We start from the raw sequence: 13,587 nt of genomic DNA, 5'->3' as shown, positions 1-13,587 counted from the left end.
CTGCACAGGCATATCTGAGAGCTTCCTGAACAAGGAAAACGGTTCCAGCGATTTACTTTTGGTGACCATCTTCCCATGAGTACAGAAAAGACTGCCCTGAACAGTGACACATAGTTTTGCTTCTCCTCCCTTCCCATCAGCTGTCGCATCTGCTGTCAAAGTGCCTGCCACTAACTGTCTCCCTGCTTGCAATTTGCTGTTTCTAATCTGTCATCTGAGAAATCAGATGACCAGGGCTGTTAGGACTGTGTGTAAATTGAGAGCCAAGCTCTGAGAGATAGTCAGAGACCCTCTCCTTCAGGAAAGCATTGGCGGGCTTCCTGGTAGCCATTCCTTTTCTTTTCAGAGCTTTTCTTATCTAATTCCCTGTTTGACAATCTCTAAAAGCTGGCCTCCATCTGCAAAAGGTGCTCCTGTTGTCCAATGCAGTGAAGAACACACCAGAACAAAAGAAAGAAACATATTCTAGTGCAGGTGCCCCGCACCCAGCTTGGGCACCTTCAGATTAAAAAAATCTCTGTGTTCCATTTCCTCATTAGCAAAATAGGTATAACCATACACAGTCGGTGAAGTATAATGGATTAAAAACTACAGATTGCTTTAGAATGAGTTGTGAAAACGATCTTTAAGAAGAACTATCATCATTCTTAGGAGTCTGTAAGCTCTGGCTGCTGGACAAATCCAGCCTGCTGTCTGCTTTTGTAAATAAAGTTTTATTGGAACACAGCCCCACCCACTCCTTTATGTATTGTGGCTTCTGTGCTACAAGGGCAGAGTTCAGCAGCTGCAATGGAGATCATATGGACCACAATGCTGAAAAAATTTACTCTCTAACCTTTATAGGAAATTTTTTCTGATCTATCTTATCAAGAAACGTTTGATTTTCAAGCAAGTAAGGTTTTCATTTTTCCACATAAATACAAAAATCCAATTGCTTAATACAGCATCTTTCACAACACAGGCCATAACTTTAACAGAAGACTTTCAATAATAATAATAAGCTGTATTAATAACATATAAGAAATCCATTACACAAGTTTTCTGCTATGTAAATTCATTGCTGTGAACAGAAAAGTCCTCAGAATTCATTTAAATTCATTTCTTAAAAGAAAAATGAACTCAGAGCTGAGATTTATTTCTGGTGTGTATTTTAGGGAAAAAATCAGTATTACATTATCCCTGTTGTGTCTCACAGCAACAAGGGTGACCAAGCTGCCCGGAGTTGTCAGTGCCAAACACACTGTGGGAGCTCAAATATTAATCAAAATGACATCTCCAATTTTTTCCCTTCCTAATCAGGCCTAAACATCATGGGACATCCGGCAAATCAATAAGCAAAACTAGATGCCCTCATCACTCCCAACCTGGAGCTCTGCACTTTTAGCTAGAAGACGGGGGCCTTCACTGCTGCATAGATACTTCTCTGCTTTGGTTGTTTGCCTCTCCCATGAGAGGAGCATGCCCGTCTGTGATCCCAAACTTTACCCTTGCCTGCATCTGAATATGCCACCTATCACCGAAAGAAACACCTTTGACAGTTTCCAAATAAGATAGGCATGGCGGGTACGTGACTCTGGAATATGCTTGTGCATTCTACCACAGAGAATAAATAAATGAATAAATGAATAAAGTGAGAATAGGCTGCTACAAAGTGTTTGTGAGAAACTAAAGTCTCATATCCCGTCCTCCACACCTGGAGGGAGGTGGCACAGGGACTGGCCCATACCCCATCCCCCAACCTTCCACCAAGGTGGGCTTTGGCTGCAGTTGAGAATTAATTACTTTTGGCTTTTATCCCCTTCCTGTGTCTTTTCTTTCTAGGTCTCTTTCCCCCAAATCCTTATCCCACTAACGCCTTGTACTTTTCTCTCTGTGAGCTCTGGAGTTGCTCTAGTGCTGAAAGATCTGATAAATGCCTTAGTGTCAATTTATTCCTCTTCCATGTATTTAGAGGAGTCAGAGTGCTGGAGAAATGGAGCAGGCAATAGGTCTGTCCATACCTGGAACTAACTTTGAACCTTTTAACAAAGCTAAAAGGAAAAAAAAAAGGTAGGAAAAATTGGCTGAAGTAGCAAATACACAGACTTCTACGCAAGGAAGTGAGACATGCCTAGGTGAATTCCAGAAACCCTAGGGGAGACTTGGAGGAGAAAGCTAAGGATCTACCTACAGCTGGGCGGCCAAGATCTAAGAGCTACCACAACTGCCAATAATATGAAGTTAAGATAAACTCAATGGTATTCAATCTACTAACTTCCAAGAAAACTTGGGTTAGTTTATTCATTCATTCATGTGCTAGGCACATCAGTGAACAAGCACATTCCGTACCCTCAAAGACCTCATTGCAGCTGAATTGTTTTGGTCTTAGCTGGTACTTTTCCCCCTAACTTTATGAAACTATAGATGGAAAGTCTCCCCAATCCTGGATTTTCCCACCTTTACAGGAAAAGGATAAAATAGATATCAAGTACAGCAAACATAATGGAAGTATCTTAGCCAGATGAAATACAGCTTGAGAAAGAAAAAGTAGTTCAATAAATCGAAACAAAGCCAATACCAGACATAGACGAAAAGGAACAACATAGACTTATTCAAAAGGAATGAGCGTAGTGAGGGGTTAGGTTGTCAGCCATCTCCAAAGAGTGTTGTGGAGCTCAAATGAGGTCATCAACCGGAGGATGCTTTAGCAAAGAGACGCGTCGCAAATGTGAAGGCGATGATACAATTACTGGTAACATTTTCACCAACTGTAAGCTTAGGTTGAGTTAAGGTTGTTTATAAATGATTACTGTAGATAACCAAGGGATAAGCAGCCTCATAACTTCATTTGGAACAAGTATTCTATAAGTTAATTTGACACTACACATGTATGTATCATTTGATATGGCCGTTCTAAAACAAACTTTTTAAAAAGGGAACAATATAAATAACCAACTATAGGAGATTCCTGAGTAAAAGCATCGCGTGTCCATAATGGCCACTATGCCAATTTTTGTCCATTTGTCAACCCACTCCTTCCTTCTGCTACCCTCCTATGTCCTGCTCTGTGCCCCTGCCTGATGTCTAGAACTGAACATCATTCTCTCTGACTTCCAGGTGGATTAAATTAAGGAAGGCAACTGCAGAAGGAGAGAGGAGAGACTTTCTTCCAGTCCTCTGTCTCAGTATTGCATTTCTGGTGGGAGCTATTTCTCTTCCATGACTTCACAGAGTATCCAGTTCTCTTTGGCTGCCCTTGCACTGGATTCCAGTACTACTCTTCTCTCGTCGTTCACTTCAGCCCTAGAGGTGGTAAGAGCTTCCTGACACTGCTAGTGTTTGGGTGATGGCCTCACTATCCATTCCTTGTATGTTACCTAATCCTTATCCACACCCCTATAAACGGTCCTTTCATTAAAGTCTCTTCATTCAACCCACCAGGGTTGAATTCAATTTCCTGCCAGGACTGTGACTGAAACACAATATAGACATCTATTTATTGACAGAGAAAGCTGTCTGACAGAAAGTAGATCAAAATATTAATAGTGGCTATCTTTAGGCAGTAGAATAGGATTATTAGGTTTTTTTTTTATGTTTCTCTGTATTTTTCAACTGCTCTACAACATTTGATTATATATTTTTGGGATCAGAAAAATAATAAAATTAAAATAAGATATTGGAATAAATATGGTTTCAAGAAGTACTAGTGGTTTAGCTTCCCACCTTTACTGCCCACCCCATCAAAAATACATAAATAACAAGGTGCATACCCTGAAAGGTATCCCAATGGGGCAGTGGAACCATAAACACTTGTGAGTGCCCCAATATTTTTATTCATGCTAGACTCTGTTTTTGAGGAAAAATGTGTTTGATTAGCAAGTATTTACAATTTCACAATTAAAAAAATTCAGTTGCACACATCTATAAGGGTATGTGTTTTATAAAACAGATTTGGATTTCACAAGCACAAATCAAAATTTTGTCACATTCTTTGATAACGCTGACAATAGTTAACTCATACTTAGGGCTTGGCACCTACAGGCACTGTTTACAAGCATTGTAGGCACTTGTTAATGTAATCGTAACAGGAAGGGTAGTATTATTACTCCCATTTCACAGATGAGGAAATTGACATGCAGTGAAGCCAAGTTATTTGCCCAAGGTCATATGGTTCTTCATTAGCAGGTCCTGGAGGCAAGCCCAGACTTTAGAGCCTATCGTATCCATTATAATCAACTGTTACTCAAGTTGATAGATTACCTAAGAATCCTAAACTCTCCTAACTTTGTGAATATGTGCAAAGAACAATGGGGGCCTCATCTTGGTTCACCACTTATTAGCTGTGTAATCTCGCACATTTACAAATCAGAGCTACAAATTCCTCGTCAATACGGGGGCTATGATACCTCTTCTACCCACCCTAGAGGCTGTGATAACGTAGTGGGGATTGAGCATGAAAGCCCCTCAGAGCTGTAAAGCACGTCACAGATGTCACGTGATGTTACTGTGATGTTATCGTGTGCCTTCTATATACCCTCTGTATGCCATCGTCATTAATATACGAAAGCCCAATGTAAAGAAAATAGCAATTATTTTTGGTGAAGTATGGCCCTAAACTATAACATTATAAACTATCCAGCCTGTTAATAACACCCAACATAAAACCACCACTGATTAATCAATACACATCATGCAATGGTTTCAGTGAAATGTACTCTCCAGTGCACTCCCTTGACTCACATTCATTAATTACCTCTCCTTATTTGATATGTTACCAGCATTTGCCTGAAATATGTTACTCTTGATCTTAAGTTATATAGTGAAACTTTTTTTTGAAAAATTTTAAAGTTCAACCTATACATTCTCTATAATACAATATCAAAAGTTCAATTGAACCACTCAGTTTTCAATTTCCCTGACTCAACTTTTTGGAGATTTGTAATTAATTATATTCCATTATTACTGATCATCAATTAGCTCCAAATGTTGCTGAGATGGCAAGGATGCTGAAGAAGGCAGAATTCAATGATAATTTGAGACTAGTAGTAGGACACTAAATTTCTCTCTTGTTAATAATTAAAGTAGATAACTTATGTTTTTATTTATAGCTTCCAGAAATATCCGGCTCATTCCTGTGCACTGCTCTGTCAGCTAATCATCAGGGGGTCAGGATCTGACTTGGGCCATTGTGTTTATTTTCCATACACGCCTCCAAACAAAGCCATTAAATGCAGCCCAACTGAAGGTTAAAGCAAGGGACTTTTCCTTTTTTTTTCTTTTTTTTTTTTTTCTTTTTTGAAACTCTCCATGCAGCCAAATGCTTTGATGTATAAATACAGAAAGGATGAAAAGGGGTAAAATTTCCATTTACCTGTTTCAATTTCCCAGATGTAAACAGAGTCATCTGCACATCCAACAATTAAAAAGTTCTCAACTGGGTGCCATTTTATCATCCTCACAGGGAAAAGGTGCTTCCGAGCACTCAGGAGGCACCTCCTCCCTTCAAGGTGAAGGAGAGCCACGGAATGGTCACTGCACACGCAGCAAATTACCTGATTACTTCGTAGCTGTGGAAAAAACAAACAGCATTCTTTGTAAGTAAATATTCAAATGCTTTCTTTAAAATTAAATCAGATATTTTTCCTTGAGTAACATAAATTTTTGTTAAAACCCCATTTACAAAATGACAGTTCGGCACCTCCGCACATACCACTGCACAAGGAACCTTTAGACACCAAGTAGATTTTAAATTCAGAGACCTATTAGGAAGGTGAAAACATGCAAGTAAAAAGGAGAATTCCAGGCCAGATCTTCTTATAAGATAAACAAAGGACTTGACCATCACTCAGCAGATTCAGGCAGGGAGGCAGACATCGGAAATAATGCAGAATAAAACAAACCCCAGAACTAATTTGTTGCCACAAAAAGAAGCTATTTGTAGACACAAACTTAGGCCCAAGGGTATCATGAGCTAATATTTTCCACTTAGAGCCTCAGGATGTGATTTGGTGCTGTTCCCAGAGCTATACAGATTCTAATCCAAACAGGAAACTCAGTGTAGACACAATCTAAAAGAGGTAAGCATTAGATAGCTCCAACTGAATGTACAGCTTCGAAGATACAAGGGCCAAAAATAGTCTCACAGGACAAAGATTCTTAAGATACCTTTTAAGAAAGCCAGCATGCAGTTACCTTGAGCATAGTTTAGGACAAAGAGCATCCTTGCTGGGTGCTGCTGAGGCCAGTCTGGGTGAAGTTCACAGGGCAGCTCTGTGCCTCACCATGAGGACCACGCATTGGTCAGCCCAGCAGTGGGCAAGTGGGCTGTGGCGAGGACAGGGAGTGGCAAGCTCTCCCTGCCCTCTTTTTTTCTCCTCCAACCACTTTGCTGTGTGGATGCTCCTGTTTTCACTAAGGTGCTTAGCCAGACTTTTGGCTGCTATGTTAAAAGCATCAACTGGGATCCCTTGATGATCTCCCAGTGCCCATCACTGACCTCTCTCTGTGGGGCACTGGAGAGAATGTTAATTTTTATAATTTTTTTTAAGGAGACCTCAGAAATCCTGAAGGAAAAAAAATCACAAAATGGCAGATATGATATATAGGGAGCCTGGACTTGTAGAATGGGGTTGATGGCATTGCCCTCCCCACCCTCACTACCACCTCTTGGTGAACCTGCCCACCCACAGCTTCTGTCCAAGGGACTTCAGGAAACTCACGTACATAAACTCACACAAACATGCAACACATGAACATATATATAATACGTGAATACAGATCTTACGACCAGGAGTGGAAGCACGCCAGAGACCCACCCACATTACATCCATCAGATTCTCTTTTCTAGGCATTTGAAATTGTAAAGCTAAAAGAAGGCATAGTAAGAAGCAAGAGAAAGGAGCAACCACAGAAAAGCAGACCATTCTGGGGTACTGGATGTAAGGAGTAACCTTAGTTTTTGAATTTAAAAGTTGCACTGTAGGTCCTTGCTGTAGTGGTTTGTCTTGGATGCCTAAGAGTTGCACTCATGTGCCCTTTCTATCAATTCAATTTTTATTTGGCTTTCTTTGAATATGTCCTGATCTTTGGAATTAAATCATCCATAACCCCATAACCGAAGCAGAAGTAAAATGGGTCAGTTGTGAAACTGACTAGAATTACTGTCCTGGAGCTAAAGGGAAAAAAAATGCTTTTGAAAAAAAAGGGTGGGGTGTGTGGGGCTTCAGGAATAAAAGACTATCAGGGTATCCCAAATCACCACACAGAATTTTTTAGGGGGTCATTTAACTTTATTTCTCTGTTTCGTTTAATCATTTGTGTTGCTGAAATATTGCTTTCATTTTGTCTTACTACAAAAATGCAGTGTAAGTTTTCTCTGATTTTACTTTGGAGCTGATTTTTTGTAATATTACTATGGAGAAATAATTTTTACAAGTCAATCAACTAACTTATAAACTCAGGAAACTCAAACCTTGGTTGTTCATGTTTTATCAAAGATATCAGCTTGATGTAAGCTGAATTTAAGTTGACAGTGTATGAGAAAATTATACCTGAAAGTATTTCTTTTTGCTTGGCACAAGTTAGGTGCTTTTAAGTTTGTTAAATCTTGTTATTTGTTAAATAAATGAAAGAGCAAACAAAAATTTATTTAAAAAATAAAGTGTAACTATCAATATTATTATAAAAGTAAATTGTTTAAGGCAAAAGTTAATTCTAATTTATGATTCCTATATATTTGAATTGTTTTTCCATTGAATGTCTATTGCTTCTATTTAAAAAAAAATAATTCCATTAAAAATTGATAAGAACTAAGACAAAAAAAGAAAAAAGTAAGTACTTACAGAGAATTAACTGGCTTTTGTAAAGCCAAGAACTGATGAGACCTTTGCTTTAAAATTGTAATAATAATAAAATACATATAAAAAGGTTAGAAAATAATTCATAAAAATCATTCAATTATATTATGTATATGTTTTTCTTTTCTGTGGAAATGAGTTATTTTTCCTTATTTTTTAAACATTCTTTTATGTTATATAACTTAAATTTATGTGTTATGTTTTACTGTTTATCTTAACTTACTTTGAAATTCTCTGGTGACATCAAAAGACTTGTTACTGGACCAGCTTGCAAAAAGAATTTATGCAGAATTCCTTCAGTAAAGATGTCCCACAAGATGACCCATGAGTTCTGGTCTCCAGATATCAGCCAACTTTGGTCTAATTTTGAAGAGAGACCATGTGGGTAAAGCAAGGATGTAACACTGTGGTGGTGGCCTTTGAGAACTTTGTGAGGAAGGGAACCTGGAAAACCAAATACCAAGTAATGAAAAAGGGACTTTTGTTCAAGAAATAGTCCTGAGGTTTTCTTTTATAAATTTTTAATGTAAGGAAACTACATAAAACTAAAGGTAGGCAGTTAACTAAGAAAATTAATGAACAATCCTTGAACTATCTCGAAAGGCAAGTGCCTCATTATAACCCAGGTCATGCTTCTGACAGAACACTAAAGCTGTTGTTCAAAGTCTACTAATTTCTTAAGGATGTTAGCAAGTTGCCAATTCCAGGGCCGTGAAATAGCAAACTCTGTTCTCAAGGAGTGAACAATTCATACATTTTATCTCAGAACATTACTGATGTCCTTTACAATAGCATGACCAAGTCTAGTATAAAAGAAAAGCCAAGTTTCACAGAATGTTTTTGCTTTAAAGGATAGAGATTACCTAGTTCCACTGCTTTGTTTTACAGATAAAGTATCTGAGGCTCAGAGAGGTTAAGTGTCTTGAATCCAAGTGTGAAGAAACACAGCGTAATATTTAAGAACCTAGCTTTGCTGTTAAAGAAACCTGGCTTTGTTTTTCTGGGTCTGTCACTTACTACATGTATCACAATGGACAACTAGCTTTTTCCCTCTAAGGGAGCAGCATCTGAAAAACTAGGGTAATAATAGCACTTACTTCACATAAGACTGTTGTGTGGAATAGTAAGATAATGTCAATAATTTCTTAGCACTGGCACTTGGTAGGAACTGGGTATTTTCATAGCAGAGCTACTCTAGAACACAGGCTTAGTGATACCTAGTTTCCACACTGCTTCTTCCTTCATCATTAGCTAAACCTAAAAAAAAAAACTGGAGAGGGCCACAGACCACAAACTCTCTTTATCCACATTGAAAACGAGTCTCAATGAATCATTATTACTTCTATTAAAGAATCATTAGGTACTTCTACTCCATCAGGCACATACATCCTCACTTCGTATCGACTAGCAAACCTAGATGAATATTAATGCAGATGCTACAGGTCAGATGTAAGTTTCTGCTTGTTTTGGATAAGATAAAAAAGCCTAGATAAAAAATGTTAAGGTTTTAAGCTTTTTTACTAGCTTTTAACAGCAGTCGTTGAGATGTACATCAGCACATTACCTCTCCTCTGTTCACTGCTACTCATGCCTCTGTTTTAATTACTGAATCATTGAAAAGTCAGGAAAATTTGGTTAAGTAGCCAAAGTAAGCTGAGAACAACAGTAGGCAATGTAACAAAGTTTTATTTATTTTTTTTTTTTTAATTGAGATTTGGTCTCTATCCTTAAGGACTTTGCAGCCTAGTAGGATCTATACAATAAAAAATGGTATACAAATTTACCTGTACAACCCCAAATCTCAATCACCTGCTATATCTCCTTCCTTTACATGAGAAAACTTACTGCATAATAGTCTTTAATAGGTATTCACTGTTGCAACGCACAAAGATAAATAACACATTTGCATTTCTTTAACAAAAAATTAAAAATTAAAACAGGATGATACTATTTTCTCCTGATTGGCAAAAATTAAAAAGTTAAATAGTACAGAAAGTTGGCCAAGTTTTGGAGGAAAAAGGCAATCTCATGAGCTGTTAGTGGACACACATGTATATGGATGTATGTTCTTTGGAGAACATTTTTAGATATATTTTCAAAATTAAAAATGTACATAAATAAACGTTGACCTAGTAATTCTACTTCTGGGAATTAATACTATAGATATACCCAATATATATGTGCAAAGATAGTTAATTCTGCATTGTCTGTAGTAGCCAAAGATTAGAAAAACTTAAACACCCATTAATAATCATTTAAAATGAAGTCATAGAGAATGTGCTCCAAAATATTTCATTAAGATTTAAGGACATTTTAGTAAAGTGTGTAGAATGTGGTTCTATTTGTACAAATAATTAAAAGAATATATACTGCTATGTTAGTATATGCTTTTATGTGCATAGAAAATTTCAAAAACTATATAAAGAAACTTATTAGCAGTTGCCTTTGGTGATATTTCTGGAGATCAAAGAAGGAGAGAAATGTATTTCTCATTGTATAACCTATTTGACTTTTTTAAAAAAAACCCATGTGTGTTTTACTTTAACATTAAAACATGCACGAATTTATTAGCAAATGCCTAAAATTTTTTAAGCTTGAGAAATCTTCTTAGTATAGCTTATTACAGTTGAAGCTTAGATAAATAAACAGGGTCAAATAAAATTCAATGACCTTTTAATAAAGAATTGCCTTCTAGAAGTCCTGCTTTGGCAGCATTCAAAGCCTGCGTAATGAAAATTGTCCCATCTTCACAGCCACATATTAGTTTATCATGACTTGGAACATACTCTGATGAAGTGACTACCGCAGTTCCAGTCCCATCTTTAAGCCCAGAGAAATGGTCAATAATACTTTGTGACATGCTATGATGCTTATCAAAATTATCTTGAAGGGTCCAGGTGGCAGTTATTGGTATCTCTAAAAGGAAAATATACGAAAAAGGAAAATTTGGTTTATAAATTCATCATAGATAAAGAAAATATTATCAAGACACTATACTGTGGGGTGCATAGTGGACTTTAGGCAGAAAAGCTTTCCTGCCACCCATTTTCTTCACTCCAAATGCTATTTTATTGGTCCTCTTCAGGGAGCCTCAGAAGAATAGATGTGTATGAGTGCATTCATTTTAGACTTCAGTCAACTGAAAAGAATGGAGAAACTCCTGTAGTGATGCAAAATGGTAGAGCAATCTCACGAGTTCTCTGTTGCCTTAATGAATAGAGAATGTGAAGAAGGAAGACTAGGGGTCTATTAGTCGTGTGGGGTAAAGGGAAGACATTTTTTTCTTTAAATGTCAAGGATATGAATACTTAAAAATCATACCAAGCCTCCAAGCAACTACCTGCAGCTACCAAGAGCACTGGTTCTCACTTGATATGGCTGGCCACCCCAGCACATGAACTGGGCTACAGGTGGGCTCAGGAAATGAGAGGCTTGGCATCCCAGAGCAACTTAAAGCCAATCTACCCCTCTAGGAAGGGGCCTCCCTGACCTTGCAGTACACATGTCACAGTGACTGTGAAAACCTTGAGCCCAAACCTTGAAACTAGCACCAAGAGCTATCACAGACATTTATGGCTCTAATTATAAAGAAAGTTGACTAGATACTTAGTTCTGCTGCTGGAAGGAGGGCAGACATGACATTTCCCAGAGCCACCACCAAGTGGCCTCCACAGGGGGCATGGTATGCTTTTTAACTCTTAAAATTGTAAGAAACTTTCCCACACACTGTACCCAGTTTTAAGTCTATTTCTTGACTCATTTCTTATTAATCTAGCTCTACTATGAACCATTTAAAAACATTTGGGACAGGGACACTAAAAGTTATACCAGTGAATTTGTTAACTAATGGAAACTTGTACTTAGAGTGCAAGTACTGGGGGCTGTGTTTCTGCTGTGCCCCAGACAGTGACTCACAGAGATGCCTCACCGACTCTGGAACAAGGGGAAAGGAGCAAGATGGGGTTCCTCAGTTTGGAATACACAGTCTCAGGAATTTGAAAGTTCTCCACAATAATATTTACTTTGTTTTGAATTCTAAGAAAAATTAAAACAAGCAAATGCTAAATCATCTAATCATTCAAACTGGCAAATGTTTTAGTGCCCAAGTGTACATCTGTGCTTACAATTTCAAGCAGCTTTAATAATCTGAGTAGAGAATTTGGTTGAAAAAGGGTACAGGACACAGACATGAAAAATTCCAAAATAGGAATATGGTCTGTCAGTCTATTCTATACTCATATTGCCAACATTCATTTCAATTTAATAAAATGTCATTCATGTTAAATTGATGTTAATTTGAATTATATTGGTCATATTGTTGCTTATAAGCATCATGTTTATACCTACTTTTATGTTGGCATCTAATGCATAGTGGTACATGAGAACTTTTCTTGTTTTATAGCTTCATGTTACTCAACTTTAAAAAAAAAAGACACTGGGTTAATTATAAAGTAGTTCTCAGAAGACATGTGATTAGAAATATAAATTGTCTTACCTCTAGGAGAACCATCAAACTTGGATACAGGGACATCAGGGATGTGCCACAAAGTAATTCTTCCTGAGACTTCTCCAGAGAAAAGCACCTTATAAAAAGGCTCTTTCCTTTCATTCATGTAGCCCATAACAAAGGGAAGGCTCTGGTCCAAATTAAAAAAATAGCATTTGTACAGAAAAAATATCTCTAACAAATTCCAAATAACAGCAGCCACTGTTTTTAAATGGAGGAACAAGACTTCACAGATGAACTAAATTATTTCCATTTATTTCCGACTGTTTCAAAATTTTCAGGTAAATTAAGTGAAATAATCTCTCACTCGAGACAAAAAAAGTTTCTATAAAATAAGAAGCAAAGTCATCAGCTACACTTCAGATAATTAATAAGAATATCTACCATTTATTGAACATACTCTGTGAATGTATTACACTTACTGTTAGGGGATTTGCGTGTATTTAGTTAAATGGTCCTCACAATAATCCTGAGAAGTTGGTACTATCATTGTCTTCACTTTACAGATGAATACTCTGAGAAGGAAGTGGTTAATTTATCTAAGGTGATGTAAGGTCCAGTAATTCTGACTCAAGAACTCATATCTTTTTTTTTTTCAGTTTAGAGAATACTTTATTAGTTTCTGTAATCAAACCCATGTAGATAAGACCTCACATATTTAATACAGTGAGTTACCCCTGTACAAATGGAAAAAATTATGTTTAACCTTTCTAGACCAATATGAAGAGCCTATATCTTAATGACAAGGCTCTACTGTCCACTAAGGAGGCCTGATTTCTTTATGATCCCTTCAGTTCAAACTGTCAGTTAAAACAGCAACAGCTCATATTTATATGGTAATTTTGTGGTATTAATACACTTTCTACTTTCTGTTGACCATTTTTCAGATTTAATATACTTGATTTCAAATTTCCCAAATGGTCACAAAGAAAAATGAGTCTATGTTTTATATATATGTGTGTGTGTGTGTGTATGTGTGTGATATTAATATAAGTGAATGTATGTTATATTTTATACATATATATATGTGAATATATTATATTTATATAAAGACATAATTTTGCTGAGGCAGAATATAAATATTGGGCACCACAGCTCTGGAAGACACACTTTCACTAGTGAATGAGTCTCGAATCTCCCTAGGACCTCAGTGCAGACTAAATGTTCTTTGGGCACACTTGTATAGAGAGATTGAAATGATTGATTAGAAACACAAGAAAAAAGCCCTCTTTTATGTACAAATAA

At 37.0% G+C, this 13,587-nt stretch overlaps 1 protein-coding gene across 2 annotated transcripts in view; it reads right to left on the bottom strand.

Annotated features, from left to right (window-relative positions):
* WDR72 (WD repeat domain 72) overlaps window positions 1-13,587 on the bottom strand; it is a 191,059-nt gene that overhangs the window by 141,812 nt on the left and 35,660 nt on the right. For both annotated transcript variants that reach the window (XM_031453021.2, XM_031453022.2), the window contains exons 10-13: window positions 12,331-12,472; window positions 10,506-10,751; window positions 8,059-8,279; window positions 5,351-5,546 (exon numbers count right to left, since the gene is read on the bottom strand). In XM_031453021.2, the coding sequence (XP_031308881.1) occupies window positions 5,351-5,546; window positions 8,059-8,279; window positions 10,506-10,751; window positions 12,331-12,472 (805 nt within the window). The remainder of the gene's footprint in view (window positions 1-5,350; window positions 5,547-8,058; window positions 8,280-10,505; window positions 10,752-12,330; window positions 12,473-13,587) is intronic.

The sequence above is a fragment of the Camelus dromedarius genome, chromosome 5 (genome assembly GCF_036321535.1).
Source record: "Camelus dromedarius isolate mCamDro1 chromosome 5, mCamDro1.pat, whole genome shotgun sequence".
Lineage (NCBI taxonomy): Eukaryota > Metazoa > Chordata > Mammalia > Artiodactyla > Camelidae > Camelus > Camelus dromedarius.
Note: the sequence above shows the minus strand (reverse complement) of the source record. Positions and strands in the feature narration are given on the sequence as shown.